Here is a 27606-nt window from a genome sequence, read left to right as displayed (position 1 = left end):
ACTTGGGCAGCCTTTGGACTCTGGTGCCCCCGGCCTGTACCTGTGGAGAGCCCTGGAACTCCAAAGGGAACCACACTTCTCAGAACATGAGGCTGTGCAGCTGTGACTCACTGAGCTCCGAGAAGCTTAGGGTCAATGTGGCCCCACTCTGTCTTCTGTGTCCCGATCAGTCCCCTCACCCTGCTCCCCTTCCAGCTGTAGGCTCACATGCCCATTTGTACCAACCCAGTCCCCCAATCACATGAGCTTTCCCCAAGTGGCTACTCTGATGTCCACCGCCGGGAGAGCTCAAGCTAGCAGTGAAAGCATGCACAGCTCTCCAGCTTCTCTTTTCCTGGACCATCCCTCTCCCTGGCCTCCAAGATAGCCAGTTTTCTTGGCTGTTCTTTCCCTTGGGTATTACACCTTCTAATGCCAGCCTGGCATCTTGCCTCTATGGGAAAGTCCCCCTCCGGGTTGGGAAGTCATCCCTACCCCATGGGAGCCTTGCGATTGCGCCTGGTGCTGTCAGGATTCTGGTCTGTGGGGCCCTGCAGCACCTCCCTGGTTTGGGGGAGAAGCCGCTAAGCTCGGAGGGCACCAACGCCTGAGCACGTGGCAGAGCTGAGGTGCCCAGAGGGAGGAGGGGAAGGTCTAGGCAGTTCACAGCCACACCCAGGAGCCTGAGGTCCCGAGTGCCACCAGGAGAGGCAAGGCAGCTGTGTAAACCCAGGGCCCCATGACCCCCTCCCCCTGGGGCTGCCACCCCTCACCTGGCCTTGCAGATAGCTCCCACCCTGGGACTGAGGACAGGGCCAGGGAAGAACCAGTGCCCCCTGCAGCTTGCAGCTAGCTAAGGGCGAACCTGTACATTTATTTAACTTTTAGTAAAGGAAAGGAGGAACGGAGTAGAGGAAATGAGTACCGGAAACTTCTTGCTTGTCCACACATTGCCCACATGGGGTTGGGCGGGCAGAGGGAGGTGGAGGTGGGCCAGGGGCCTGAGGGGAGATGGGTCAGCGCACACACTCTCATGTCCCACCTCTGTCTCGCTCTGCGGAAGCTTAAAGGCAAGGCCAGAATTTCACCTTAACCCTGGGCTGCTCCTCTTCCCTGTGGAACACTCCTGGTGTGTGAAATCCCACTTGCGAGTGCTGTGATACTTCCTGAAGTCTTGAGGCTAGGGTGCGGGGACACATCTTGGGGTATAGGCAGGAGGATTCTACCTGAGTGATGTTTATTGAAACTGTCTCATCAAGATTCAGCATCGATACACAGGCAGAACCCCAACTATTTTGTTAAGTTTGGGGGTCTCTTGACAATTTATTTTCAATCATCTGGTTGGCTCAGACACATGATCATGCATGGTACATTCACAAACGTGGAGGAAAAAAATTCTGGAAACCTAGTGGGGGAGAAAATCCCTCAGACAATGTTGTATAAAGTCTGTGTGGCCTGGAGGCAGAAAAAACTCCTTCTGGGCCGAGCCGCCCTTCCCTCAGTTTCTTATGGTTTTCTGCCACACCAGGTTGAGAAGGTGGAAGGAAAGGAAAAGCTCTCCCTTCACTCACTCTCCTCAGACAGTACAGGGAAGACAAGCTTTACCACCTGGTCAACAATCTTGAATAGGTGGATGGCTCCTTTTTCCTGAAGCCATGGAATGTTCTGGTACTACAGGTCTGCCCCAGCCCCCAGGGCGAGCACCAATGGGCAGGCCTTAATTGGGCTTCTCACTCTACAGCTGTCTTTGTCCCGACCCTTGGGCAAGCCCCAATCATGGTCCAGGTATGGACTTCCTATCCAAGTTCTTGGACTTGGAAAGGGAGATGGGGCTTGGAAATGACTTGTCCCCAAAGGGCACCTTGTCCTCCAGACTGGCTGAGCCTTGGGCCCATATGCCAAGGTCAGTTTGCAGGCGTGGCCACTGTACTCTTTGTTGATGGGAATGGGGAAGCCTCACTGGTCTTCTTGGCTTTTTTCTTCCTTCTCTTCTTTTTGGTCCCAAGTGATGGCTGGTCTCCATTGAGCTTGGGTGACTGCTTTTCCTGCTTCCTAACTGCAGTTCCGCTTATGACGGTGGCAGCAGCGTCCAAGTTGGCACTGGCCTCCTTCTTGGCTTTCTTTTTAAACTTCTTTTTCTTTTTCTTTGCCTCTCCGTCCACTCTTATAGGGCCATGGATAGCAGATTCCTGGAGGATGTCGGAGGCTGACACAGCTGCCTCCCGGCACCGCTGCCATTCCTCCTCGCTGTCCTCACTGCTACAAGGGAAGAGCACAGAGTGGGCACAGGGCCCGGAGCTGCCCCTTACAGCCCTCCGTTTCAGCCACAGGGAAGAGGTCACAGTGGGAGGTGGCTAGAGAGCTCCGGCCTCAGAGTGAGGCTTACCTAGGTTCCAGCCCTGGCTTTTCTGCTTCCCAGCTGTGTAACCTCAATAAGTGACTTCACCTCTCCGACCCTCAGTGTCTTCATCTACAAAATGAGGATCTTACCAGAGCCCAGGCCTCACAGGGATGCCCCAGGAGTGAGGTGTCTGGCAGTTGATGATGCCCAAGAAGCAGTAAAACTCCAAAGCCAATGCCCAACAGAACCTCTTCCCCCTCGCCCTGGGAGGGGGGAACCATTTCTCTAGCTACCTGACAGGTTCCTTCTTGGCCTGGATCTGATCAGATTCTGCTTGGCTATTCTAGAGGACTGGCAAACACAGACAATGGACAGAAAGAGGGGAACACGAGGAGAGGGTATGAGACCTCACCTGGAGCCGGAATGTAATCGCTTTCGGCCAGGCTGGGGAGCAGCTTTCTTCTCGGAGCCTCCCGGGATGGATGTGAAGAAGAGGCGGAAGCCTAAAATCCAAAGGGGTGGGGTGAGCACTGCCAGCGGCCCTCCTCCTAGGGGCCAACGCTGCCCCGCCCAGCCCTCAGGGAGCTCCAAGTCCAGAGGCAGAGACCCAGGAATCAGTGTTGGTTGGTGACAAAAAGGTGTCTTGTGTGTGGAGAGGCACGCATGATGCCTGCCAGAGTCAGGGGACGCCAGCTGCCCCAACAGGTCAGCAAGCCCTAAGGGGAACTGGAAACCTGCAGGTGAACCTTCTGCGTCAGGAAGCTTCCGCAGTGGCAAGTGGGCTGGGCACAGGACAGACAGACTCGGCCAGGGACAGCTGGGGAGTGCGGTTGGTAAGAGGCCCCCGCTTGGGCTTTGACACCTTCATCTCTCAGAACCTCAGCTTCCCCTATGGCTTCCCCTGTAAGCAGGGAAAGCATCAACGAGCCTATTTCAGAGAGGGCTGTGTGGATCAGAGAGTGTATGGAAACAGTTTGCCAGCTGGGACACACATCGGGGGTGTGTAAGGAAACAACACCAGGTGCTAACAGTATGACTACTCACCGTCGTCCTCTGCGGGGACTTGCTGCACCTTAGGCTTTGCTGGCTCCTCCACTACTTCTGAGATGGTAATCGAACTATGGAAGGAGGAAATGGTTGATTTAGGATGAGGTCTGGAGTAATAGGGAAAAAATTAAAAAAAAAAAAAACTAAAACAATTTTTTTTTTTAAGTAGAAGGGACAGGGGAATATGATGTTAAATGCTACAGCAGCAAGCATGCGGGCCTGATTAAGGGCAGTAACACCTATAGACGTAACATGATGAACGCTCCCCTTTCGGGGCAAATGGCAGCCCTTCCTTTGTTTGAATCCCACTCTATTCCAGAAAGTGCTGAAGAAGTTTTAAAGATACCCACAGTATAACAAAATTCAATTTCAAATAGAACAAAGCTAAAACAGGCCAGGAGGGACAGACAATGCTGGAGAGAGGGGGCATGGTTTGTTTTGAGCTTCCTGGAAGCAAGCATGAAAAGGGAAATAAGACCAATCTGGAGAATGGTTCAGAGGTCAGCCTCTAGAACAGGGCAGCCCTGTTTTTTCTTTTCTTAATTTTTAATTTTTTAAAAAAATTTGAGTTAATCATGGGTTGACATACAGCTGTTGAAATAAAACAGAGATCCCATATACCCTTCCCTTTCCTCCCTATGGTAACATGTGCATAACTAGAATACAGGTTCCAACCAGGAAACGGATACTGATACAACCCACTGACTCTATTTACACTTCAGAGACCTGGCTTTGAATCCTGGCTTCGTTGCTTTCCTGTGGTGTCCCCTCCGGCAACTGACTTCATCTCTCTGAGCCTCTGTTACTTACCTGCCACATGGAGAATAGTAACCCTACATCTTAGAGTTGTCATGGGATGAAATAATAGTGGATATCAAGCACTTAGCATAGAGCTTGGCCACAAGTAGGTGCTCAGTAAATAGTAGCTCTGATGATGATGAAGATGGTCCCTGACATCAAGATGAGCAGGAAGAAGTACTGAGATCAGGAAGCATCGATCTGGTGAGTGCTGATGAGGTCACCGTGCACGGCAGAGAACAACGCTCGCACAATGTCTTGGCGGCGAACACAGGAACGTACTGGGTACATTCTCCTGACTGTTTCTTCCCTATATGCCAAAGGCATCCCTTGGAGCACCATGCAGGAAAGCAGGGAGCAGGCACAGAGCCGCTGCTGCCCAGGTGCCTAACTCTGACCCAAGCATCTGACACAGTGGTTCAATGTCAGTCTGCAGGGGACATGAGAATGCTACTAGGACATAGTAGGTCAAGGCCAGGGATGCTGCTCACTGCTCTACGAGGCACAGGGTGGCTCCCCACAGGCAAGAAAGATCCAGTCCAGGAGTCTAAAATGTCAGGAGTGACAAGGCTGAGGAACCTCGATCTAACACAAGGAACCAATTAGAGTATCATTTAAGTCTCTTTTCAGAGAGACGCAGAAACACCACAGGGAGCATGTTGACTGTGGTTGACCTGTATCCTGCGTGATTTCCACCTGGGGAAACATCCGATGTGAATCACCATAATGCCAGCCAGGCCTTGTTCACCCCAAAGCCAAAGGGTCATGAAGAAAAACTGCTCCCGTGTGTTGAAATGCCACTGGACCTCCCCACGCGTGTTCACCACATTCTCGAGTTGGGGGACTGGTACTGACGCTGCGGTGGCTCAGGATGCAAAGGTCTGGCCCAACATTCTGTCAGTCTCAGAAGAGCAGCTGGTTTATACTTTGGGAGGACACATTTGTCTTTTTGATAAATTGAAGGACGATGGCCTGAACATCTTCATCTCCCTTTGAAAAATCTGGTGGGGCTCTGCCAATCAGGAACGGATGTAGACCAGCTTATCCGGAAATGTGTTCCATGCTACACTTATCAGTCTTCCCTGAAACAAAGTCACTGTGGCCAGATGAGTTTGGGGAAACTGCCAGGCCAAGCAAAACCACACAAGTCTCTTGACTGCAGGATTCTCAAAGCCTTGAATATCCCATTATGAATCTTAAGTCTCCAAGGGCATAAGGAGGTACACAGATTGCAGTGTTTCCCAACTTCTTTGCTGTTGGACCCCTTCTTTTGAGAGCCATGCTTTGGACCTGGCACTGACTTGAGGAACACTGACTGGGATCTGTATAGATCATATTCTCAAATGCAAGACAGAGAACCAGCACGGCACAGGGCATAAAGAAAGTACCCCCAAAATAGTAGTTTTGGCTGTCTCTACCCTCTTGTGGTGAGAAAGAGCTCTCGCTTCTTGCGTTCCTCTGACTTTCATGGTAGCCGGATAATGCAGTGCTTAAGAGTATGGCCTTTATGGCCAAACACACTTGGGTTTGAGTCCCAGCCTGGGCCTTACAGTCTGTGCCTTCAAGCAAATGCTCCTTCTCCCAGAAGGAGAATAAGGACAATGATAGGACCTGGTTACGAATGTCACAAGGGGACATATGCCACATGCTTGCCCAGCTCCTGTTTGCACACCCTGAGGTCCTAGCCGATGTGAGCCATCCCTGTTTGTATTAAAGGATGCAGAAGAGAAGGGCCATCTTTGGTTACCTGTCCAGCAGGGCTCCCAGTTTCTTGGCTACGTGGGCTCGGAATTCGGGGGTGGTCTGAAGTTCATTGCCATCTTGTTCGTGGTCGTCCACTCTATGCCTACAACACACATGAAAGGACCTCATTTCCCACCAGCTCAGCAGCTGCTCCCTGTCCACGAGGGCAGGGATTCCATGTGTCTTGTTCACCCTGACATCCCAGGGTCTAACCTGGTACATGGCAGGGGACCACTACTTGTTAAAAGGGTGGATTAAATTTGAATACAGTGTGCACAGTACCTGAGGCTCGGCTGGGTGGCTGGCCCCTGATTATTTCCAGCACCTATAGAAATAAGGAAAATTGAGGCATTTATAGAGGAAATGACAATAATACCCATTGGGCATGACTTACATGTATAACACACTGAATGCTCCCAACAACCTTGTTTTTTTTTTTTTTTTTAAAGATTTTATTTATTTATTTGACAGAGAGAGATCACAAGTAGGCAGAGAGAGAGGAGGAAGCAGGCTCCCTGCTGAGCAGAGAGCCCGATGTGGGACTCGATCCCACAACCCTGAGATCATGACCTGAGCCAAAGGCAGCGGCTTAACCCACTGAGCTACCCAGGCGCCCCCCCAACAACCTTGTTAAAGGAGTTATTATCCATTTGGCAGAAGAGGAAGCAGAGGCAAGGAGATGTAAACTAACTTGGCCAGAGTCAGGCAGCTAGTAAGCAACAGAGTTGGGACAGGATTCAGGTCATCTGACTCCAGAGCCCCCTCTGAACCACCATGCTGAGCAATAAAGTCTAAGTGTGTTTGATTCCAGTGTTTGCTGCACACCTACTGTGGGCCTGGCTGTGTGCTAAGTGCTGTGGAGGAGAGAGAAGGTAGCTCGGTTACATAGGCTGCGTTTTTCAAGCCAAGATGCTGGGGATGCCTGGTGGTCATTCGCTCAACCAGATCCTGAAGCTCTAATATCACCCAGGTGGTGATGCAGCTGATGAACAATTTAGACACAGATCCCAGCCCTCATGTAACTTCCGTTCTAGTTGGTGGATATGGATGACAAAAACCACACAATTAAAATATGAAATTAGATAATGATAAATCTAGGGGAAAAAACAAAGCAGGGGAAGGATATGGGGGAGGGACAAGTTGGGGGATCATTTTGTAAAGGTGGTCAGGGAGGACTTCATGATAGGTGACACACGAACAGAGTTTTCAGAGACGTGAGGGAGTGAGTCAAGTGCATAACTGGGGAAGAGTCTTCCAGGTAGAGGGAAGAGCACCTGCAAAGGCCCTGAGGCAATACTTCAGAACCAGCCAAGAAGCTGGTGTGGCTGCAGCCCAGTGAGTTGGTGGAGCAGCAGAAATGGGGACCTTGTGGGGGTCAGAGCAGGAAGGGCCTGGTGGGCCAGTGTGAGGACCTGGGCTTTGAGGGAGGTAAGGAGCCCCTGGAGGATTCTGCACAGAGGAAGGACATAAACGGATTTGGAATTTTCCAGCATGTCTCTGGCTGTGGTGTGGACACAGGCCGTGGTGGGGTGAGGGCAGGAGGGGGCCGCGGCAATCAGGGAGAAGGGTTAGGGCTCTGAATGCATGTATTTTGAAGAAGTCAGCAGGATTTTGCTGACAGACTAGATGGTGTGAGAGATGAATGAAAGATGGTTCTCAGGTCTCTGACTTGAATAATGGAACAAAATGTGCTTGTGTCTTTAGGAAGCCAATTGGACAAAATGATCACTTGGTAATTCTGGGCCCCAAGCAAGGCCTCATGGTCTTGAATCAATCCAGGGCATGCAGTTCACGTGTGTTCTGTGTCAAACAAGTTCTGGAGAACAGCCCAGAATGCAGAGTGCCTGATGCTCCTGCAGTTGGGGAACCTGCAAGCCTGGGATGGACCCAGTCCTGCCTTCTGAGCACACACTCACAAGGAGGAGGAGTATTTCATCCTGCATGACTACAGAGCAAGGGCAGTGATGGCTAATGTCCTGGAACAGCAACAGTATGAGGCCCCAGAAGACAGGGTTCAGTTCTGGTTCTTCCACTGTGACTCCGGACATGTTACTTTATTTCCCTGAGCCTTCGTTTTTGTCATCTATAAAATGGGGAGAAGACCACCAATTTCCCAGAGTTAGTGTGAGGACATAGTAAAGTTTTACACTGTTTCAGAAACTATTTTTTTTATAAAGATTTTGTTTATTTATTTGACAGACAGATCACAAGTAGGCTGAGAGGCAGGCAGAGAGAGAGAGGAGGAAGCAGGCTCCCCGCTGAGCAGAGAGCCAGATGTGGGGCTTGATCCCAGGACCCTGGAATCGTGACCTGAGCCCAAAGCAGAGGTTTTAACCCACTTAGACACCCAGGCACCCCTTGGACACTTTGTTTGCATGTCTATCTCCTCCCTGGATTTGTAAGCCGCTGGAGCACATGGTCCGCCTCTTGTTATCTTTACATCTCCAGCTCTGGGTGTAGTGCCTTGGTGTGAAAAAAGGTTGCATAAAGTAATCAAAATGTATGCTGCCCCAAATGTGGTATGTGTGATCATTACTGGGTTAAAGAGCTCATTACTGGATTAAAAAGCTGTATCAGGGGTCACATTAATAACAGTCACTTTGGGGTGCCTGGGTGGCTCAGTCAGTTAAGTATCTGACTCTATTTCTGCTCATCACAATCTCAGTGTTGTGGAATTGAGCCTGGTGTCAGGCTCTGGGCTGGGCATAGAGCCCATTTAAGATTCTCTCTCTCCCTTTATCTCCCCACCAACTTGTGCGCACACACTCTCTCTTTCTCTTTCAAAAAAAAAAAAAAAATCTTAATACTACAGTGACCTACATTTCCACATGGTCATGGACCAAAGGGTGGGAGTTTTGCCCACAAGAGGCACTTGTCTGTGGCAGGGAGTGACAAGAACAGCAGTTAATAGCACAGGCTTAGAGTCATAAAGACTCTGCCACCTACGAGCTGGATGACCTTTCTGAGCATTCACTTTCTCATCTGTAAAATGGGGCTAATAATTGCTAGAATGGATTACTGGAAGAATTAAACTAGACAATGAACATGAAGTGTTTAGAACAGGGCACACGGGGCACCTGGGTGGCTCAGTGGGTTAAGTGTTCAACTCTTGATTTTGGCTCAGGTCATGATCTCAGTGTTGTGAGATGTTGGCTTAGCGCGGAGGCTTGCTTGAGTTTCTCTCTTCCTCTGCTCCTTTCCCTCCCCCGTCCCCACACAAGTGCCCTCCTTCCCGCTCTCTCTCAAATAAATAAATAAATAAAATCTTTAAAAATAAAAATGAAAAAAGAACAGGGCACACAGTAAACTCTCAACTCATGGTGGCTACTATTAGAATGGCCCCAGAATGTATGTTAAGTGTTCAGTATTCTTCCTGGCACACAGAAGGCGCTCAATAAGTAACAGGGCTTATTATCAGCAGCTACATCTACTTTGGTTAGCAGAAGGTTTACAATTTCACAAAAACAGTGAGTCATAAAGCAGATATCTTAGATGCCTCTTTTCCCATGTACACCTCTTCACTAGCTGGTCAAAGCTGTTCATGTTTGAGACTCCCAACAATCCTAGGACTTAGGCATTTCTTTTTTTTTTTTTTTTAAGATTTTGTTTATTTATTTGATAGACAGAGATCACAAGTAGGCAGAGAGGCAGGCAGAGAGAGAGGAGGAGGAAGCAGGCTCCCTGCTGAGCAGAGAGCCCGATGTGGGGCTCGATCCCAAGAGCTTGAGATCATGACCTAAGCCGAAGGCAGAGGCTTAACCCTCTGAGCCACCCAGGCGCCCCGACTTAGGCATTTCACACATGAGGAAACTGTGGCTCTCAGAAATTATTTTACTTGTCTGGGGTCAGCTTCACAGCTTCACAAAGAAATCCATTCTGTCAAGGCAGAAACAACTGGACTGGAAGTCTGGTTGGATGTCAGTCCCTCACTCATCAGAGAAGTGCCTCTCTGGCAAGTTCATTCATGTAAGAACTATTTTCCTGAATGCTGTGCTAAGCCCTGGGGATACCATGGTGAGGGACAGGCCAGATCCCAGCCTTTGTTAAGTTCACGTCACATAACATCTCACTAAACTATTTGTGGAGCAAGTTGGGCCAGGGTTAACTCACCCACAAATGCTAGGGATGCAGGGATGGAAGGAAAAAGAGTTAAGTGGCAAGAGTAGGGGAAAAGGAAGCACCATTTATGAAGGGAATCACACAAGGTATGATGGTGACACTGTGAAGACATATAACCAGCTTTTCTGAAGAGGTGGTTAACTCAGCTATATCACAGGGTAAGCAAGAGTTAAGTAGGAGAGAGAAAGCAGTCCATGTAGAGAAAGCAATCACAAAACTACTACCACTGATTGGGTCTTTAATATGTGCCAAGCATTGTAGAGGTATCATCTCCTTGGGGAGGGGAGGGACCACCATTACCCTTACAAGTGCCTTACAAGTGCCTTGCCCATAGTCTCACTGCTAGTGAATGATGGAGTTGGCAAGGCAGACCTGTATGCAGAGCTGAAGAGAAAAGTGCTGAGTTATGGTGTCCAGAGATGAGAGGATATAATATGGTTTGGAGTCTACCTATGGGAAATGCAATGTGGCAGGACAGGAGGAAGAGAGAGGCAGGCAGGGAATGGACTGAAGACTACCAAAGGGCTTGTAAGTCCTTTTAAACAAATGTGGGGGTTCTTAACCTTGCTTTGCGATGGCCTGCTTTGGCAGTCTGGTAAAGCCTTGATCCTCCTCAGAATAATGTTTGAAATGCATAAAACACAACACATATGATTACAAAGAAAACCAATGATATAGAAATCCAGTTACCATTATTAGTTAAAAAAATTAGTTAAAAAAATTAGTTAAAAAAAAAATTACGGAGTAAGGGACAGGTGAGGCTAGGTAGGGAGAGACAGGTAGAGGGGCTATGTGACCAGGCTCATGCAGGGGACTATGCAACCAGGCTCACAGAAATCCCAGAAGTGGAGAAATGTTATAGATAAGATATTAACCAGAGAGCAGGGAACAAAACAAACCCACCTTGTTTGTAAATATAGACAAGATATTTTCAAAATATTTACAAATCCATCTTTTCCCTTAAATGTTCTACACAAAATATTTACCAATAAAAGCCCTCAGTGGCAACCCATTCCAGATCCCTTTCACTCTAGAAAGATTTCCCCCCTGTTCTCACCTTCCCTTAATAATTCTTCACTTCAGGACGCCTGGGTGGCTCAGGTCGTGATCCCAGCGTCCTGGGATCGAGTCCCACATCGGGCTCCTTGCTCCGCAGGGAGCCTGCTTCTCCCTCTGACTCTGCCTGCCACTCTCTCTGCCTGTCCTTGCGCGCGCTCTCTCTCTCTCTGACAAATAAATAAAATCTTAAAAAAAAAAATAAATAATTCTTCACTTCATTTCACCCTTTGTCTGCCAGATCCATTTTTTGACTTTGTGAGAAAAGAACCCGGCAACATTACTACATGTGCTTCTTTATTAATGCACTGTCTTTATTAAGGCATTAAGTAAGATCTACAGATGGGTCTAAAAATGACTGCAATTTTAAAGCAGGGACGAGTGTAAATTATCTTTTCCTAATATTTTCTTGTGAATACAATGGTGTTTTGATACATATGCAGACTGCAATGGGATATGAAAATCTGTGATTTTGTCAGGACAAAGTAACAGGTGTTGCCCAAACGACTGTAGTTGTTTTGCTCACGTGCATGACAGAAAGGGATGCTAAATTTCAAATGCAGGTTAATGAAAGTAAAGGTAAAATATTTTTCCGATTCCAACGTCACGGATCTTCTAGATTCTACCCATGACTAGGAATCCCTAAGTTGAAGGGCTTTGGATTTATTCTCAGGGTCGTAGTCACGGTCAGACACGTGTAGGACTAAGCTCGCTGGCAGCGCCAAGGTCTGAGAATGAGCTGGACGCGGGGTTAAGGCTGGAGACCGGTTTACAGAAAGGGGACTGTTGCAGTCATCTTGGAAGAGGTGGCGGGCTACCAGAGTGCAGCAGTGACGATGGACCAAAGGAAACAGAGTCAAGAGACATCCAGGTGCTTCAGTTTCCCTGACTGGGATAATGAAACAACCCTCCCTCGTGCTGCCCACTCTTTGAATAGGGGTTCCACCCAGTCCCTGAAGCTTTCTCAGGAAGAGAGTGGAGTCCGGATAACACCCTCCTAACCATCTATCCTCTGAGACCCCGGGATAAGATCCCACGCCTTTCCGCCAGACTCCCAGAGCACAGTGTCCTACCGGCTCTTGACTTCTCCGGCCCTCTCTGGTGCTGCTCCAAGCCCCAGGCTGGCATCGCCGCCTCCCGGCACCGTGCCAGCTCCTCCGCATCGCTGCCGCTGCCGCTGCTGTTGCTGCTCTCCAAATCGCTCAGGTTGGCACGGGGCGCCGCCATCTTGAACTACCGCAAAGGATTGTGGGGAGGGCTTCTACTGGCGAACCTTCTCTGCACCTGCAGGAGGGCGGGGGAACGCAAGGTTTTGTGGGGATTGTAGTTCTTCGACGCCGGCCCCCTGGGACACGAACTACCCTAAGAGTTTTCTCAAACGTGAGAGCTAGAAGGGCTTAAGAGGTGAACTTGCGGGGCACCTGGGTGGCTCAGTGGGTTAAGCCGCTGCCTTTGGCTCAGGTCATGATCTCAGGGTCCTGGGATCGAGTCCCGCATCGGGCTCTCTGCTCGGCAGGGAGCCTGCTTCCCTCTCTCTCTCTCTCTCTGCCTACCTCTCCATCTACTTGTGATTTCTCTCTGTCAAATAAATAAATAAAATCTTTAAAAAAAAAAAAAGAGGTGAACTTGTCCATCCTTTTCTTGATGAGGCAAATGAGATCCACAGAGGAGAAGGAATTGCCTAAGGTCCTACAGGGAGTTAATTACAAAACCAGCATTGGTTCTTAGGCTTTGATCCAATGTAATTTCAATATTATCCATTTATTCCAGTAATTCCCAAATTCTTCTAGGCATCAGAAACACCATAGGGAACTTATTAAAACTCAGATTGTTGTGTCCAACAAAAATTAACCAAAGGAGGGCGCCTGGGTGGCTCATTCAGTTAAGCATCTGCCTTTGGCTCAGGTCATGATCCCAGGGTTCTAGAATCCTGCTTCTCCCTCTGCTCTTACCCCTGCTTGTGCTCTCTCTCTCTCTCTCTAATAAATAAATAAAATCTTAATATATATATATATATATATATAAAGAAACAAAAAAGGAATCAGGGCAAAGGCGAGGGGGGAAATGAAACATTTTATTGGGTTATTGGAGTAACCTGATCACATGAAGTCCTCTGATGATAGAGATACTGTTCTTTTCCAAAAGCCTTTGGACTATTACAGACCATTTGTGTGTGTGCATCAGGAGTTGAGAGAATTGTTTTACACTTCATCATACTCACTGTCCCAGATGTTAGCATGTGTGGAAAGAGATGAAGAACACCCAAAAAGAGATTAAACAAAGGTTATTTATTTCTAGCTTTCTATTATAAGGGAGCCAGCCACTGTTCCCTGCAAATTGGCAGAGACTCCAAGACAGAGAAAGCTTTATAGTGGAAAAAAGAGGAGGTTTCTCTTCACTTCTTGATTGAAGCTGTTGGCATGGGGAAGCAGTAGGTGGCTAACTAGAAGCAGGCTGTCCTCTGTGATTGGTTAGGGAACTTATTTGCCTTTTTCTGGTTGGCTCTATGTTGGAAGTGCAGTGGAATTAGGCAGTTAGTGACCAAGTCCTGATGACTGGGGTAGATTGCTGCGAAGGTGGTGGTTTGGCTTCCTGGGCTGGGGACTGCAGAGGTTGTGTGGGTCAGAATCCTATCGTCATATGTGGTCTGGCCATTGTCCATTGTATACGAAATGTCTCACATCCCTCCTCATTCCCCCACTTGCAGGGCTAAGCTAACTATTTACAAAGCTGGTGAAGACATGGCATCTCCCCAGGTGAGAGCTGGAGGAAGTGGCTGATATGCTGAGTCCCAGATTAGTGGGGCAGAAATGGAAAGCTTTCAGCTTTCTTCTTGGAGAGGATAAGGGTGTCACCGTCCTGGATCCCATAGCTGCACAAAGATGACCAATCCTGCAGAACTTGACCTTGGAACTGCAGCTGCTGCTTTTTTCTGGGCAGCCCCTGCTGGTCTTCAATCTGGTGCTTCAGGCCTAGGATGAAGCTTTTGGGATCAATGCCATAGGCATGGCTCCCCCCATCAGGATTCTTCACAAATACTTGGATCTCGTGGGAGGTGGCCTCCACCAGACAGAGACGAATGTTGGAGAAGATGCCGTAATAGGCCAAGGAGCACTGGTTACTGAGAAGCTGTCGCTTGCCACCAGGCTCCTGGAAGGACAGACGCTTCAGGGCCAAGGTCCCCTGGCTCTCCCAGATCTTCTCTTGGATCTTCCTTATGGGCTCATAAGGGTTCACCGTAAGAATCAAATCTGAGTAACCCCACTGTCCCACTGTCACTTGGATGTCTCGTGTCCTCTGGAAGGGAGAGAAGAGGGAGAGGGGGTCAGTTCCACGCTCCTCTGCCTGACATGCAGAAGTTCTCCTTACCTGTTTCTAAGTTTCCAACAGCAGCAGTAGTAGCAACACACTTGGGCTGTGCCAACCACCTCCTAGGCCCTGTGCTGGGTGCCTGCACTCTTCTGAATGCGTTTTATTTTCACAGTGATAAGGGAAATCTGTGTTCTAACGTGGCCAACCAATCCAGCAGGAGATCCCAGTCCCAATCCCAGGGCCATTCCGGGTTTTTCCCCTCTCCCACTGGCAGTGGCTGCAAGAGTGGCACAGTACAGAAGTAAAAGTGTATAAAGTGCCCCCTTTGTGCTCCGGGCTCAGACCTTGAGAGATTACTCTCCTCTGAGCCCTCTGGCATTAAATAAACCTTGGATCCTCCAAGGTCTCTGAGTGCCACTGGGTTATTTGGCTAGGATCCAGTCCGGGTCTTGTACAACAGCAGCCTCATGAAGTTGGTTCCTATCATCCCCTTGTACAGATGAGGAAACTGTGGTTGAGTAGGGTTAAGTGACTTAGTGACCATCACAGAGGTAGTGAGGAACATAGCAGGTATTTTAACCAAGGTCAGACTCCAAAGTCTGTTCTTCACCACCACTGGAAGTCATGCTCAAGGTTCTGAGAGTCCCCAGTGGCTGGAGAACAGCACCTGGCAGGCGCTGGGTGGGGCTGGACTGCTAGCTGATCTTTTTAAGAAGGAATATAGGCCCAGAATCCCCACGTCCTCTGATTTTCAAGATTAAACATCTTTGCAAAATGATTTTTATACTCCAGAAAAATCCAGAGGCATATAGATTCAGTCTGTCTGTGGGCCTCACTTGGCTGGTGACCCCCACAAAGACCTGGGCATAAATCCTGGCTCTGCTCCTAGCAGTGTGATGTTGGTTAATTCACTTAACCTCTCTGAGTCTCAGTTTCTTCATCTGTAAAATGGGGATAACAGTGTTCAAGATAGTGATAATAATGTTTGACCTCTCTATTTTACAGATTTGTCCCGGGACAAGTGCTTGGCAAGTTATTAAGTACAAGAGGAATAGAATCAAAGTGATTATTATGATCTTTGCCTGTACAGCAGGTTTGCCATTGCATAATAATATTACTTGGCATTTTTTGTTCATTGAGTAACTTCCCTCTCAGTTCTTTTCTTTCCAGCAGTTTTGTGCAAGGTTGTTTTCATGGGCTTGCTTCCCACCCAAATCCAGTGAGTTCTTTGAGAGTAGGAGCCATGTTTGATTTCTACCCCACTGTTGTCCCCACCAGCCCCAAGTGCTGGCACAAAACAGCTGCTGAATTCACTCGCGTGGCCTCAATTCCTGCCCACAGTGATCGGGAGCATGACAGCTTTCTCTTCCGGTTATGGCAAAGAGAAAGAAAAAGAGAACATGAAATTAAAGGAAGCAATCTGAGGCTCAGCAGGTTGAAAAATGTTCCCAACTAAACAGAGCTGCCGGGTGCCAAAAGCCTTGTTGGTGCCATCGACACAGAAAGTAAGTAAATAGGTAAATTCTCCGCAGTTACCTCCTTCTGAGCTTCAAGCCCCTGACAGCCCCACAGAAGAGCCATTACCTTCACATTCCAGCTGGGGACTGGGTTCTCCTTGTTGTCATAGCAACAGTTCTGTTTCAGGCACTGGGAGGCCCTCTCCGCGACTATGTCCCATCTGTATCCTTCTGCCACATTGTGGGTGGGATCGGCTGGATCCAAGATGATGGGCCTGCAGCACAGGGAGAGGGTTCCCAGGCTTTTTCTGGTCTGCAGGCCAGAAAGAAGCCTGTTCAAGGCATCATCTAATCAAAACCACTGAGCATGTGCTGGGTGTGGAGCCTGGGGGGGCCATTGGTCCCAAAGGGTCCGGGAACATCACTGGAGAGGAACAGATCAGGGTTGATTATATTTCCAAGAAGTCCTTTTTAGGGTGTGGAGTGTTGAGATCCCCAAAGGTATGCTGTAGCAAGAACAGAGGCCGGCTCGGGCTGGTGGGCCTCTTAAGATCAGAGCTTTTGTTTTGCTGAGCAAACTTACTACGTAGGTAAGTTTGAGGCTAGGGCTGCTGAATTGCTTTGGATAAAGAAACACCATCAGCAATAACCACTGAGAGTTACTGAGGCACTCGGTCAAGCCCTATGGGAATTAACCTATTTTAATCCTTATAACAGTTCTAGGAGGGAAAGACTATTAGACTATCGGTTTCTTTCTTTCTTTCTTTTTTTTCCTTAAGATTTATTTACTTAAGAGAGAGAGATAGAGAGAGCACGCAAAATGCATGAGCCGGGGGAGGGGCAGAGGGAGAGGAAGACAAGCAGACTCCTGCTGAGTGGGGTGGCCTGGTGTGGGGCTCCATCACAGGACCTTGAGATCATGACCCAAGCTGAAATCAAGAGTCGGCTGCTTACCTAATTGAGTCCCCCGGGGTGAGACTATTTAATTGCTGTTATATATCCCCATTTCACAGATGAGAAAACTGAGGCCCAGACTTCTCTAAGTTCTTACTGTCAGCAGATGGGTGTTCCTATCCCTTTGCTCTGGTTCAACAGAGAAGAGGTTGGGCTGCCCCCAAGCATCTCTCTTCTGTATAAATGGTGAATGAATACTTAGCGAATATTGGCTCAAAGAGGGTCTAACAGTCTCCTTAGATGGCTTGGGTTGAGCACATGGGTCAGATGCCAAGCCCATGATTAAGTTCTGGCTCTTGCCCTCCAGGAGCTTTTGGCTAAGGAGGGAGCTGTGACTTCATCTATGACAGAATGTGACAGTGTGCTATGGGAGGGTGCTGGACACCACAGGATCTATGTTTGCTACCCCCAACATCCCTGCACCCCAAAACAGCCCTGCCTGAACTAGGGAGCAGTGCCAGGCTTCCCTACAGGGTAAGATCACCTGACCCAAAGTGATCCACCAGGTGACCTGACATGTAGGGTTTGGGCCCAGTGAATAGACTGGTTCCTTCTGGGGTTTGGACCAAGGATAAGGGAGGTCCCTCATCACATGGAAGTAAGAGGGGAGTAGAGCAGGTATGGGGAAAAAAGCAGAGGTTGTCAGAGGAAGAGACGGCATGTGGACCATGAGAGGGAGTGGCAGAGAAAGAGGGTGTCTGTAGGTTTGCCTCAGGTCCTGATGGTTTCCTAACCTCAAATTTCTGGGCATCCTTAGAATGAATCCTCTTTTCATCAGGAGACTGGGTTTTACTTCCTTGTATTTTTTTTTTTTTTTTAAAGGGACCCAACATTCACATAAGGGAACAATAAACATTCTTGGGATATTGCTCGCACTGACCTAGAGCTTCTAATATAAAGAGTTGTCTCAGGCTGGGTTTCTCCAAAAGCAGATCCCAGGAGAAGAATGTGAGTGCCCATGGTTGATTTGGAAGGACAGGCCAGGAAGCCCCAGTCGGGAGTGGGAGAGTGATTCAGGAAGGGAAGGACACCGATGAAGGGTTTGTATTGAGGTGATTCCCACTGTGCGCAACTGGAGGTTAGTCCCAGCACAGGGACTCTGGGAAACAATGTAGCACACGTGACCCTAAGAGAGTCCTTCCATCTGGGATGGGAGGGAGCTGGGGTGTTTATCCACCAGCCTCCACGGGCCACTGGGGGAGGCTGAAAGCCCCAGGCAAAGGCTGGAGGCTGAGCCAGCCTTCACATAAACGGTGACAATCCCGGGGTTAGGGATGGGTGCTGGTGCTTTGTAGAGCTACATGCGCCATGAGAGTGAACACCTCTCTGGCATCTACCATAGACCAGACCGCATGGGCCCTTTAGGTATTTCCCCAACCCTTACAGTAGCCTGCATTGTAGATGCCACTTTACAGAGGAGATGCTGAGGCTCACAGCGGTGAGAAAAAGCCAGAACTGGGATGAAACCCGGCTGCCCGCGATTCTTTCCACATTTCCATGCTGTTGCTAGAATGCCCTGAAATGGTCTTTTGGAAGCAAGAGAGCTAAGTAGGGTGGGGTTCCTTGAGGCACAAGGAGAAGGCTTACAGCCCCTCTGCCCACCGGGGCATTTTGAAAGGTTTGAGATGTCAGTGTGATTTTAGTGCCTGATAAAGCAGCCCTCCCATTCAATGCGACACTGCCTTTGCCTCTCTCCTTTCTGTTCTCTGAGATGTGGCAGACACGCAGGGGCCCAGTACCTGTCTCTTTTGAGCTGTTTTCTGACAAAATCCTTGATGACTGGGTTCTGGAATGTGTAGTACTTGGTCCAGTAGATGCAGAGGAACTTAAACTCCTGGAGTAGTTCCATCACTGAGGTGAAGCCTTTATCCAGCCTGAAATTCTCATTTTCCTGAGTACCCATCTCCCAGGCGTAGATGGTCAGCAGCTCGAGGGCATAGTCAGGGGGCAGCGTGGCCCTGGGGCACTTGGCTTTCACGTACTGTTGTTGAAAGAGACAGGAAAGACCCCAAGATCTTGTGTCAGGATCACTCTAGATGGACCAGAAACTGGCAACTCCAACTTCTTGTCTCAGCTTTGCCACCTACTGGCTGTGTAATCTTGGCCAATCGCTTTCCCACTCTGGCCCTAAATGGTTTCCCTGTTTCAGAATTAAGGGGCTCAGTTGGTCCAGTGGATTTCAAACTATTCCTTTTTTTTTTTTTTTAAGATTTTAGTTTTGGGGCACCTGGGTAGCTCCGTGGGTTAGAGCCACTGTCTTCAGCTCAGGTCATGATCCCAGGGTGCTGGGATGGAGCCCCGCATCAGGCTCTCTGCTCAGCAGGGAGCCTGTGTCCCCCTCTCTCTCTGCCTGTCTCTCTGCCTACTTGTGATCTCTGTCAAATAGATAAATAAAACTTTAAAAAATATTTTAGTTTTAAGCAATCTCTGCAATCTCTGGCTCCAAGCCTCAACTTCAAGATCAAGAATTGTATATGACACTGACTGAGCCAGCCAAGTGCCCCATGTAACTCCTGGAATGGACTTAGGAAGAGGTGTCCCAAAGAGTGAATGTGTTGGGCTCTAGATCTGAGCCTAAGCAACTGCATTTCTATTTTACTGTACTAGGCTTCTTCTGAAAGATTTCCTTTAAAGAAAAGTCTTTGCTGATAGAAAAAGAGGGATGGAAATGTAAGATTTTATAGGCGAGATAAATACGACACCAGGAAGGCAAAAGGCAAGATTTATTAAAGGCACTCTGGCGAAGTTTCAGGGCTCAGGAGAAGGGGAGCCAGGAAAGTCGCGCTGGGAGGAGGTGAGCACCCTCGGGCGAGGTTCCGCGACTCTGGAAAGGGGAGTCGGGGAAGTCGCACTGGGTCGGAGTTGGTGGGGATCTTTTATCAGGCCAAGGCAGGGCATGGGCTCACATCCATATATGATAGGGTGTTTGGTGATCAGAGGGTATGGGGTGGGGGGTCCTGATACTTCTGTTTCCTGCATAGGTATCAGGTTATCTACGGAGATGTGACCTGGGCATACAGCCTTTTGGTGGGAGAATCAAGGGTTGAGGAAGGTGGGGGAGGGGGCTGGAAGATGGCGGCCCCGGCGGTCATTTCTATTGTTCCTCCTGCATTCCCGGAGCCACCAACCCAACAGGGAAGTTTCTACAGATCTTGGCAATAGCCGAGATTCTGTGGGGGAACACAGAAAGCTCTAGGAAGCATTTCTCTCTTCTCCGTTGTATAGTACCTACACTGTTTGGATGGGATTACCACTCCCCTCAACGCCAGGGTGAATCCTGTTACGAGCTGATAATTGTCCTTATTGTTTAAGTCAGGTTTTTTTTTTTTTTTTAAGATTTTATTTATTTGACAGAGAGATCACAAGTAGGCAGAGAGGCAAGCAGAGAGAGAGCGGGAAGCAGGCTCCCTGCTAAGCAGAGAGCCTAATACAGGGCTCGATCCTAGGACCCTGAGATCATGTCCCAAAGGCAGAGGCTTAACCCACTGAGCCACCCAGGCGCCCCTGTTTAAGTCAGTTTAAGTTGGTTTTTCTCCTACTTGCAAAAGAAAGCATCTTACCTGATACCAGTCACTTCCTGTCTAAAGAATCTTTCTAGGGGCGTCTGTGTAGGTCAGTGGGTTCAGTGGCCGACTCTTGATTTTGGCTCAGGTTGTGACCTCAGGGTCCTGAGGCTGAGCTCCACAGGGGACTCTGCACTCAGCAGGGATCTGTTTGAGATTCTTTCCCTCTGCACCCCCCCCCCCCCCAACCAGGTGCATGCACTCTCTCTCCCTTTCTCTCAAATAAATAAATCTTTTTTAAAAAGAAAGAGAAACCATATGCAATCAAATCCTTGTTTTAAGGAGGAGACTCGAACAAAAACAGAAGGGAGGCTTCTAGAAGCAAAGCTGATATACTCTCTGGACATTACCAGAAAAAAGGGCATATCATATGTAGGAAGAAAGCACTTTGCATTCTTAGACAGCAAAAAAATGAATCTTTCTGCGGAGTTCTAGTTCTCCAAAGCCACAAAACCTTGCGTTTCCTGTAAGTGACTGACTAAACAGCAAACCAACTTTGTTCTTGGCTTTGGGCATTCTGATGACGGAAGATGTACCACAACCTTGGTTGACTTGATAATCGTGTAAGAAGAAAATGGCTTCACCATCCCTCACCCCCACCCCCAATAAACAGAGTAACTGTAAACTTACTAACCTTGGAAATTTTCTGATTCTGTTTTTTTATTTATTTTAGAGAGACAGAAAGCGAGTGAGTGGGGGGAGGAGCAGAGGGAGAGCGTGAGAGAGAAAATCCTCAAGCAGACTCCCCACTGAGTGTGGGGCTCTATGTGGGGCTTAACCCCAGGACCCTGAATGATTGGGTTACCCAGGGGTGTGTGTATGTGTGTGTGTGTTTGCGTGTGTGTATTTTAATATATACAAGAAAGCATCTTTCTTCCACCCTTTCTAACTTTGGGTTTGTTTCTGAGTCTTCCTTTCACAAGTTTAGTTGACTTTATTCATGGAGATATTTTGAAATGTACCTGGTACCATGCAAGCCAGCATCTGTGAAATCTAAAAATTGGCTGTTGCAGATATATTCACTCGGTAATGACCATGACAGGAACACGGGTATTTGTGGGGGAAACTGGTGCAATTAACAGAAACTTTCCTTCTGTTCGTCCTTAACTAGCTGAGATTAACTAACATCTGGAGAACTCAAAGTAGTCAGTGTTAGCCAGTATCGACTGAAACTGGGGTGTCGCAAACACTTGTGTCCTGGAAAATATTGTATATTCCTTGCTTTTCTCCTTCCTTCTGTTCCTCCTCCTCCTCCTCCACCTTCATCACTATTTCAACTTACAGTTTAAAAGATTAGCATTTCCCCCCCTTCCCCACTACTACCCCCCACCTTGATGCAGGCCCCGCCTCCTCTTCCCTGCCCTCTACAGGCTCCCCCTATTGTGCCCCCATCCTGGCAGCCTCCTCACCTGCAGGTACCAGTGCTTTACTAGCCGGAGGAGGCTCTTCAGCTTGGTTGGCCGATATTTCACGAAGTTTCTCTGCAGCTCGCTGAAGGATGGGGAGAAATATCCAGGGTAACCCTGGGCCTCAATCAGACTCACATAGACCTCAGGATGTGGCTGAGTGTTGGAAACAGAAGGCCCTGGGGTGAGAGGGAGCAAAGGTAGAGAGCCGGGATTTAGGAAACCCCAGGTTGTTAAGTGGGGAGGAAAGGGTTGAGCCTGCTAATTTCCCTGGAGTGTCTCCCCAGGGAAACTGGACTCCTCAAGGCCCAAGAGAATCAAGGTTTGCCTTGCTTGATTGTCCTTCTGGAGAACCAAAAGTGGGCTTGCCATTCTTCAGACCACTCAAAGACTGTTATTCTCTCTCGAGGTCCCAACCCGCCAGGTCCCCTTGATGTCTGCTTGGGATTTCTTTCTCAGTGACTGATTCCAACCTCCTGACACCAGAATCGAGAACCAGGGTCAGATAAGAGAGCTGGCGGCCTCAAGGGCATTTGCAGAAGGGTGTGCTTCCACGGCAGCCATCACTAATGCATCCCGGCACTCTTGTTCTTGCCCAGGTGGGACCCCATTTCTGACACCGTCCCTACAAGGTGGATCCTAGCAGCCACCCATCTGGATGAAACCTGATTCACCTGGGGTTGTAGCTGATACTGTTTACTCCAACCCCAGGACTCTTCGCCTGAGGACAAACGCAGACAAGGGTGATGGTAAGTTGGGGAATAAACATCCCACGCTGTATTTGGTTGAGGGGTACTCTGTGCTGTCCCCTAGAGTTCTCCAGGGGCACGAAGCCAGAGGCTCATTTGGTGACTTTGTGATGCTTCCTCCCTTCCCTATCCCTCTCCCCTACTTTCCTCTCAGCAGTTCCCAGGACTGCTTATCCTCACATCTTTGTCTTAGGGTCTGCTTCGGGAAAAGCCCAAACAAGGACAAGCCCTGGCACCCGTGATAAATGCTACAGGAGGACCCCAGCTTCTGCTTCTAACGCCTTCCCCTCTGCCGCTCTCATCTCCTCTTGCAATCATGTATTTATCCATAGGATTCTTTGGTAATTGTTTCCCAAGCTGATCAACACAATGGCCTGAGTTGGGCCAGCCCCAACTGAGCCCCCAGCTCAGGATGTAGGTTGAACAGATGATTGCAGGTGTCTGCAGCTGGCTGTGAATGAGAGGTGTGAGAGTTCAGGTCTCCCTGAGATGGCAGGTGTGTGCATCTGATGGGCTTCCCCTCCCCCTTACCCAGGGCCCTATAGGCAGGCACGATGGTGACAGTGATGGGCTCTGCTGTCCTCCTGGTCTCAATGGTGAAGACAAGAGCATTGGGGTCTCCCTGGGTGATTTCCACGTCCTTGAGCCCAAGGGCCAGCAGATCCTGGCAACACAACAGCTTCTTCCATATCAGACTCAGAATGTCTTGGTGGTGCTTGGCCTCTTGCTGGAAGCTGTGGAAACAGCTCAGGAACACCACCAGTTCTACCTCCAAGTTGTTCCTGACTGCTGTGCCATTCCCGAAGGAGCCTACCTGCGGAACACAGAACCCTGTCATCTGCCACTGCCTGTGCCAGGCAGTCCCTGGTGCTCCTTACGTGAATTATCCCATATCCAAGGCTCCCCACAGCCCAGAAGTGTGGGCGGGTAGTACCAACATCCCCTCTTACAGGCGAGAAAACTGAGATTTCAAGAGAAGTCACTCGCTCAGGGTCACAGAGTACACAGCAGAGCCAGGGTTTGAACCCAGGCAGCCTGACTCCAGAGCCCAGACATTGTTTTGCTGCTGAGATGGGGTGTTCTAAGCTGCAGAGTGGTGCCTCCTCCAAGAGACCACTGAGGCCTACTCCCCAGGGTATTCTGAGCATTTGGGCATCTGAGCCTTTCATGATATTAAAAAGTTGGGAGCAGGATTGCCTGGTGGGTAAGAGCCAAGGGGCAGCCTGACTTTGACCTTGACTCCTGCACTTGTTTCTCATCTCTGGTCCCTAAATGTGAACCCTAATTCATCGTCTGCAAAATGAGAGTAATCGTGGAATGTGAGTCATGGGTTCCTGGGAGGATTAGATAAGAGAAGGTGTGTGTGTGTGGGGGGCTTGCCATGGGCCCGGCATGCAGGAAGTCAGCCATATAGCCCTCATCCTCTTCTTTGTCTCGTTTTGACTCAGATCATCCCTTCTCTACCTGGGATTCAGTTTCCCCATCTGGATGGAAGGAGCCTGAGCCGGATGATTTGGAAGCAATCTATTTGATGTTCTGAGAGTCTAGACCTGCTCTCCAGCCCCTCCTGCCTCTGGTATACAAAGCCCTACAAATATCTGGCCTCCTGTCTTTCTCACCACAGGCTGGGAGATCCCTCAGACCTGAGGGTGATTACCTCTTCTGGCAAGTGGAATCACGACAGATTGATTGTAATGCAACTGTCATGGGTTGAACCTTCACGGTGTCTGGCACCATGGAAGGTCCTTTATGCCCATGGTATCTTTTATTTAATCTTAACACCCACTGACTGGGGTGGGGACTAGTCACCCCAGTAATTGTCCCCAGTGTACAGATGAGAAAGCTGAGACAGTGGATTCATGGCCAGGAGTCATAGTCATGGTCAGTTAAAGGGTCAGAAGACAAGGTGTTCTGACAAGGTGTTCTACTTCTTTCTTCCCTGTGCCCCAAGTCTCTGTGCCCCAAGGCCCTAGTTCTGAGGAGAAGTCTGCCATCTTTTCTTCCTCCTTTTTTTTTTTTTTTTTTTTTTTTTTTTTTTGCATTCTCTTTCTGCACCTTCATTGAGATCCAACATTTCTGCTGGGGATGGAACCCTGTGTGCGGATGAAGGGCACATTCCCTTGAAAGCTATGCCCAGACTTCCTGCCTTTTGCAATGAAGACCCAGGTGGAGACTAAAGGACATTCTTGAACAAGCTTCGTGACTTACTCCAGTCCGAGTCTTCTTAAACCCAACTCATTCGAGCATTCATTCATGTGAACCAACCAAGCTCCAGATTTTTGTGGGGGTGGGAAGAGGGTTTAGAACGTGCATAAAGCATTATTTCTCCTCTACCATTGCTTTGGGGGTATCACTCTTATTTTATGGTTTTGGTGGGAGGGGGAAGTGGCTCGGGTCTCCAGGGAGAATTTGAGGGCTGGGTAAATTCCACTTCATGTCATCAAAACTCATTCAGTTGGTCTCCAGACTACCCCCCCCTTTCATCCACTTCACCCTCAAGATTGTCAGGGGTGGGGCAGGCTGGGGGTGTCTGCCTGACTCAGAGCAAGAATTTATAACGGCGCTTTTGTTTTGGTGCATTTACCATGTGCTTATCTCTTAGTTTACATTGATGAGGCTTTTGCTGGACAAGGAGGAAACTGGTGATGATGATGATGAGACAGTAGGTATGAGAGATAAGAGGAGTCTAAGAAGGAAAGGAAAGGAAGCCAAGAGTCAAACCGTGGTCTGTCTAAATCCTGTGGCCTCAGGCTCTAGGTGCTGGAGATGGGTGTAAGGAAGGGCTGGGGACCCAAGATTTCTAAATCCTTTACTGAGGTGAGAACTAGAGCCCTAGGCTGGGGTCAGGCACCCTAATTCTAGTCCTGCCTTTGCCACTAGCTCACTGTGTGAACCTGAGACATCTCTCACCATCTCTGTGCTTCAGTTTCCTTAATGTTTAAACAAAGGGTTGGCTGAGACTGATTCTCCAGGGCCTTTCCAGGTTTGACCCCCTTGAATCTTGATTCTAGCTAGGACAAGAAGCAGCTGAAGGAAGGGCATGGGGAGAAAAATCAGTGGGGTTGGCCTAGAGCACCGGCTGTGGAATAGATAGATCCTGGTTCAAATCCCAGTTCCCCCATGAGCTGTGTGACCTTGGACAAGTCACCTTACCTCTCTGAGCTTCCACTAAAGAAAACGTCTAATCAAAAACTTACAACAGAAAAGTAGGAAGAGACTCCAATAAGCACTCACATATCCAGGCAGTTAGTTCTAGCAATCTAAACTCCTTGCCACATTTGCTGCATTAAAACCTTGTTAGAGCAATTACAAATACTGAGGAACTTTGTCTCTGAATACTTTAGCATTTTTAAAAAAGATTTTATTTATTCATTTGAGTGTAAGAGAGAGAGAGAGAGAGCACAAGCAAGGGTAGAGGCAGAAGCAGATTCTCCACTGGCAGGGAGCCCGATAAAGGCCTCAAATCCCAGGACCCCGATATCATAACCTGAGCTTTTTTTTTTTTTTTAAAGATTATTTATTTATTGTCAGAGAGAGAGCGAGCACAGGCAGACAGAGTGGAAGGCAGAGTCAGAGGGAGAAGCAGGCTCCCTGCGGAGCAAGGAGCCCAATGTGGGACTCGATCCCAGGACGCTGGGATCATGACCTGAGCTGAAGGCAGCCGCTTAACCAACTGAGCCACCCAGGCGTCCCATAACCTGAGCTTTTAAACACAGATGCTTAACCATCTGAGCCACCCAGGCACTCCTGCTTTAGCATTTGTATCCAACCAAAAAGAGCACTTCCTCCTGGCCCATAACCACAAAAGGATTATACCTAAACAATCAACAATGCCTCTATTATCTAATATTCAGGCCATATTAAAATTTCCCTACTTGTCCCCAAACTGTATTTTATGGATGGTCTATTCACACCAGGATCCAATCAGAGACCTTGCATTGCATTTAGTCATTATGAATCTTAAGGGTCCGAACCTCCATTTTGCTCATCTGTAAAATGGGAAAAGAATCGTGTATACCTCAAAGGGTGCATGAATTAGAGCTCGTGTATTGTAAGGGATTAGGCTAGTGCATTCCAGAAAAGTGAACTATTGTCATGAGTTTCCTTACCAGACCTGTTCTGCTCAAGACAGAAGCAGGGTAGGGTGCAGGCAGCTCAGTGGGATGCCCTGACATGTCAGCCGCGTGGGCTAAGGATAATGATGCAAGAGGCTCCCAGCATCCTCTGGGATGAGGACCCTCATGCTGCCTTTGCCAGGCCCTAGCTTTATGGATGGAGGGGACCAATCTCACCTTGAGCACCTTCAGCACCCGCACCTTCTCATCCAGTCCGCAGTCGCCCTCAAAGTGCTCTTCTCTCAGGAATTGTTGCACAGTCTGCACAGCCTCCAGAACCTCCACTTTCTGCTCCTGGTAGGGCTGCAGCCATTGAGCCACAAAGGAGTCCAGCCTGGAGGCAGGGGTGGCATACAGCTCCCTGGTCAGTGCCATCTCTGAGCCAGAGGACCGCCGCTGCACAGATATATAGCCACACAGCTATCCGGCTCCCTGCACGCCCACTTCTTTAAGGGGGCTCCTCCTCAGTTGACTGCCAGCACCCTGCGGGGTAGAGGGGCCAGAGTGGAGAGGAAACCAGGAGGTGACTGGGCTGACCTGAGTTTCTCTTCTTGGAGACCCTTTGCTGCAGCAGGGGCCCTCCCGCTGGGAGTTCTGGGGCCACCTTAACAAGCTTGACTTCCAGCCTAATCTTTTTGCTATCAGTTTCGATTCTCAGCTGCTTTGGTTTCCCTTTGATGACATTTGGAAACTGAAATTGGCTGAGTTTAGCCCTGGAGGAGCCAATGCTCCCAGTAGGTCAGAGTGGGATGTTCTCTATCAGCCAGTCACCCCACATTGTCATATGAACCCGAGGCTCAGAAAGATGGGGACTTGCTCATGGTTGGTCAGGGTGAGCTGGGGGAAGCCCAAAGATCCAGAGTCTGGCAGAACAGACTTTCAGTTCTGGTCTGCCCTTTGCCACACTCTACTTCTCTGACCCTCCCATAACTGACCCATAAAAAAGGGGTTAGTAATCATACCCTCC

The 27606-nt window shown here is 48.9% G+C and overlaps 2 protein-coding genes across 4 annotated transcripts; both read right to left on the bottom strand.

The window, feature by feature from the left end:
* Nucleotides 1-1272: 1272 nt before the first annotated feature.
* Nucleotides 1273-12343, bottom strand: LOC309848066 (protein CUSTOS). Of its 2 annotated transcripts, none has more exons than XM_082699059.1 (6): nt 12157-12343; nt 6191-6233; nt 5913-6011; nt 3365-3438; nt 2733-2823; nt 1273-2235 (listed from the first exon to the last, which is right to left on the bottom strand). In XM_082699059.1, exons 1-6 carry the CDS (start codon nt 12308-12310, stop codon nt 1884-1886), a joined length of 813 nt encoding a protein of 270 aa, XP_082555185.1. In that variant the 5' UTR covers nt 12311-12343; the 3' UTR covers nt 1273-1883. The 2 variants fall into 2 exon arrangements, with proteins under 2 accessions (XP_082555185.1, XP_082555184.1); XM_082699058.1 differs by having other exon boundaries at nt 1273-2238; nt 12157-12342.
* A 1009-nt stretch (nt 12344-13352) lies between these two features.
* OASL (2'-5'-oligoadenylate synthetase like) lies at nt 13353-27290 on the bottom strand. 2 transcript variants are annotated; one of them, XM_082699857.1, is made up of 6 exons: nt 26817-27290; nt 23056-23338; nt 21779-21954; nt 18546-18787; nt 15980-16127; nt 13353-14380 (listed from the first exon to the last, which is right to left on the bottom strand). In XM_082699857.1, the coding sequence occupies exons 1-6, from the start codon at nt 27012-27014 to the stop codon at nt 13880-13882; spliced, it is 1548 nt and encodes a 515-aa protein (XP_082555983.1). In that variant the 5' UTR covers nt 27015-27290; the 3' UTR covers nt 13353-13879. The 2 variants fall into 2 exon arrangements, with proteins under 2 accessions (XP_082555983.1, XP_082555984.1); XM_082699858.1 differs by lacking the exon at nt 18546-18787 and having other exon boundaries at nt 26817-27284.
* Between the last annotated feature and the right edge of the window lie 316 nt (nt 27291-27606).

This window comes from Mustela nivalis (assembly GCF_964662115.1).
Source record: "Mustela nivalis genome assembly, chromosome: 14".
NCBI lineage: Eukaryota > Metazoa > Chordata > Mammalia > Carnivora > Mustelidae > Mustela > Mustela nivalis.
Note: the sequence above shows the minus strand (reverse complement) of the source record. Positions and strands in the feature narration are given on the sequence as shown.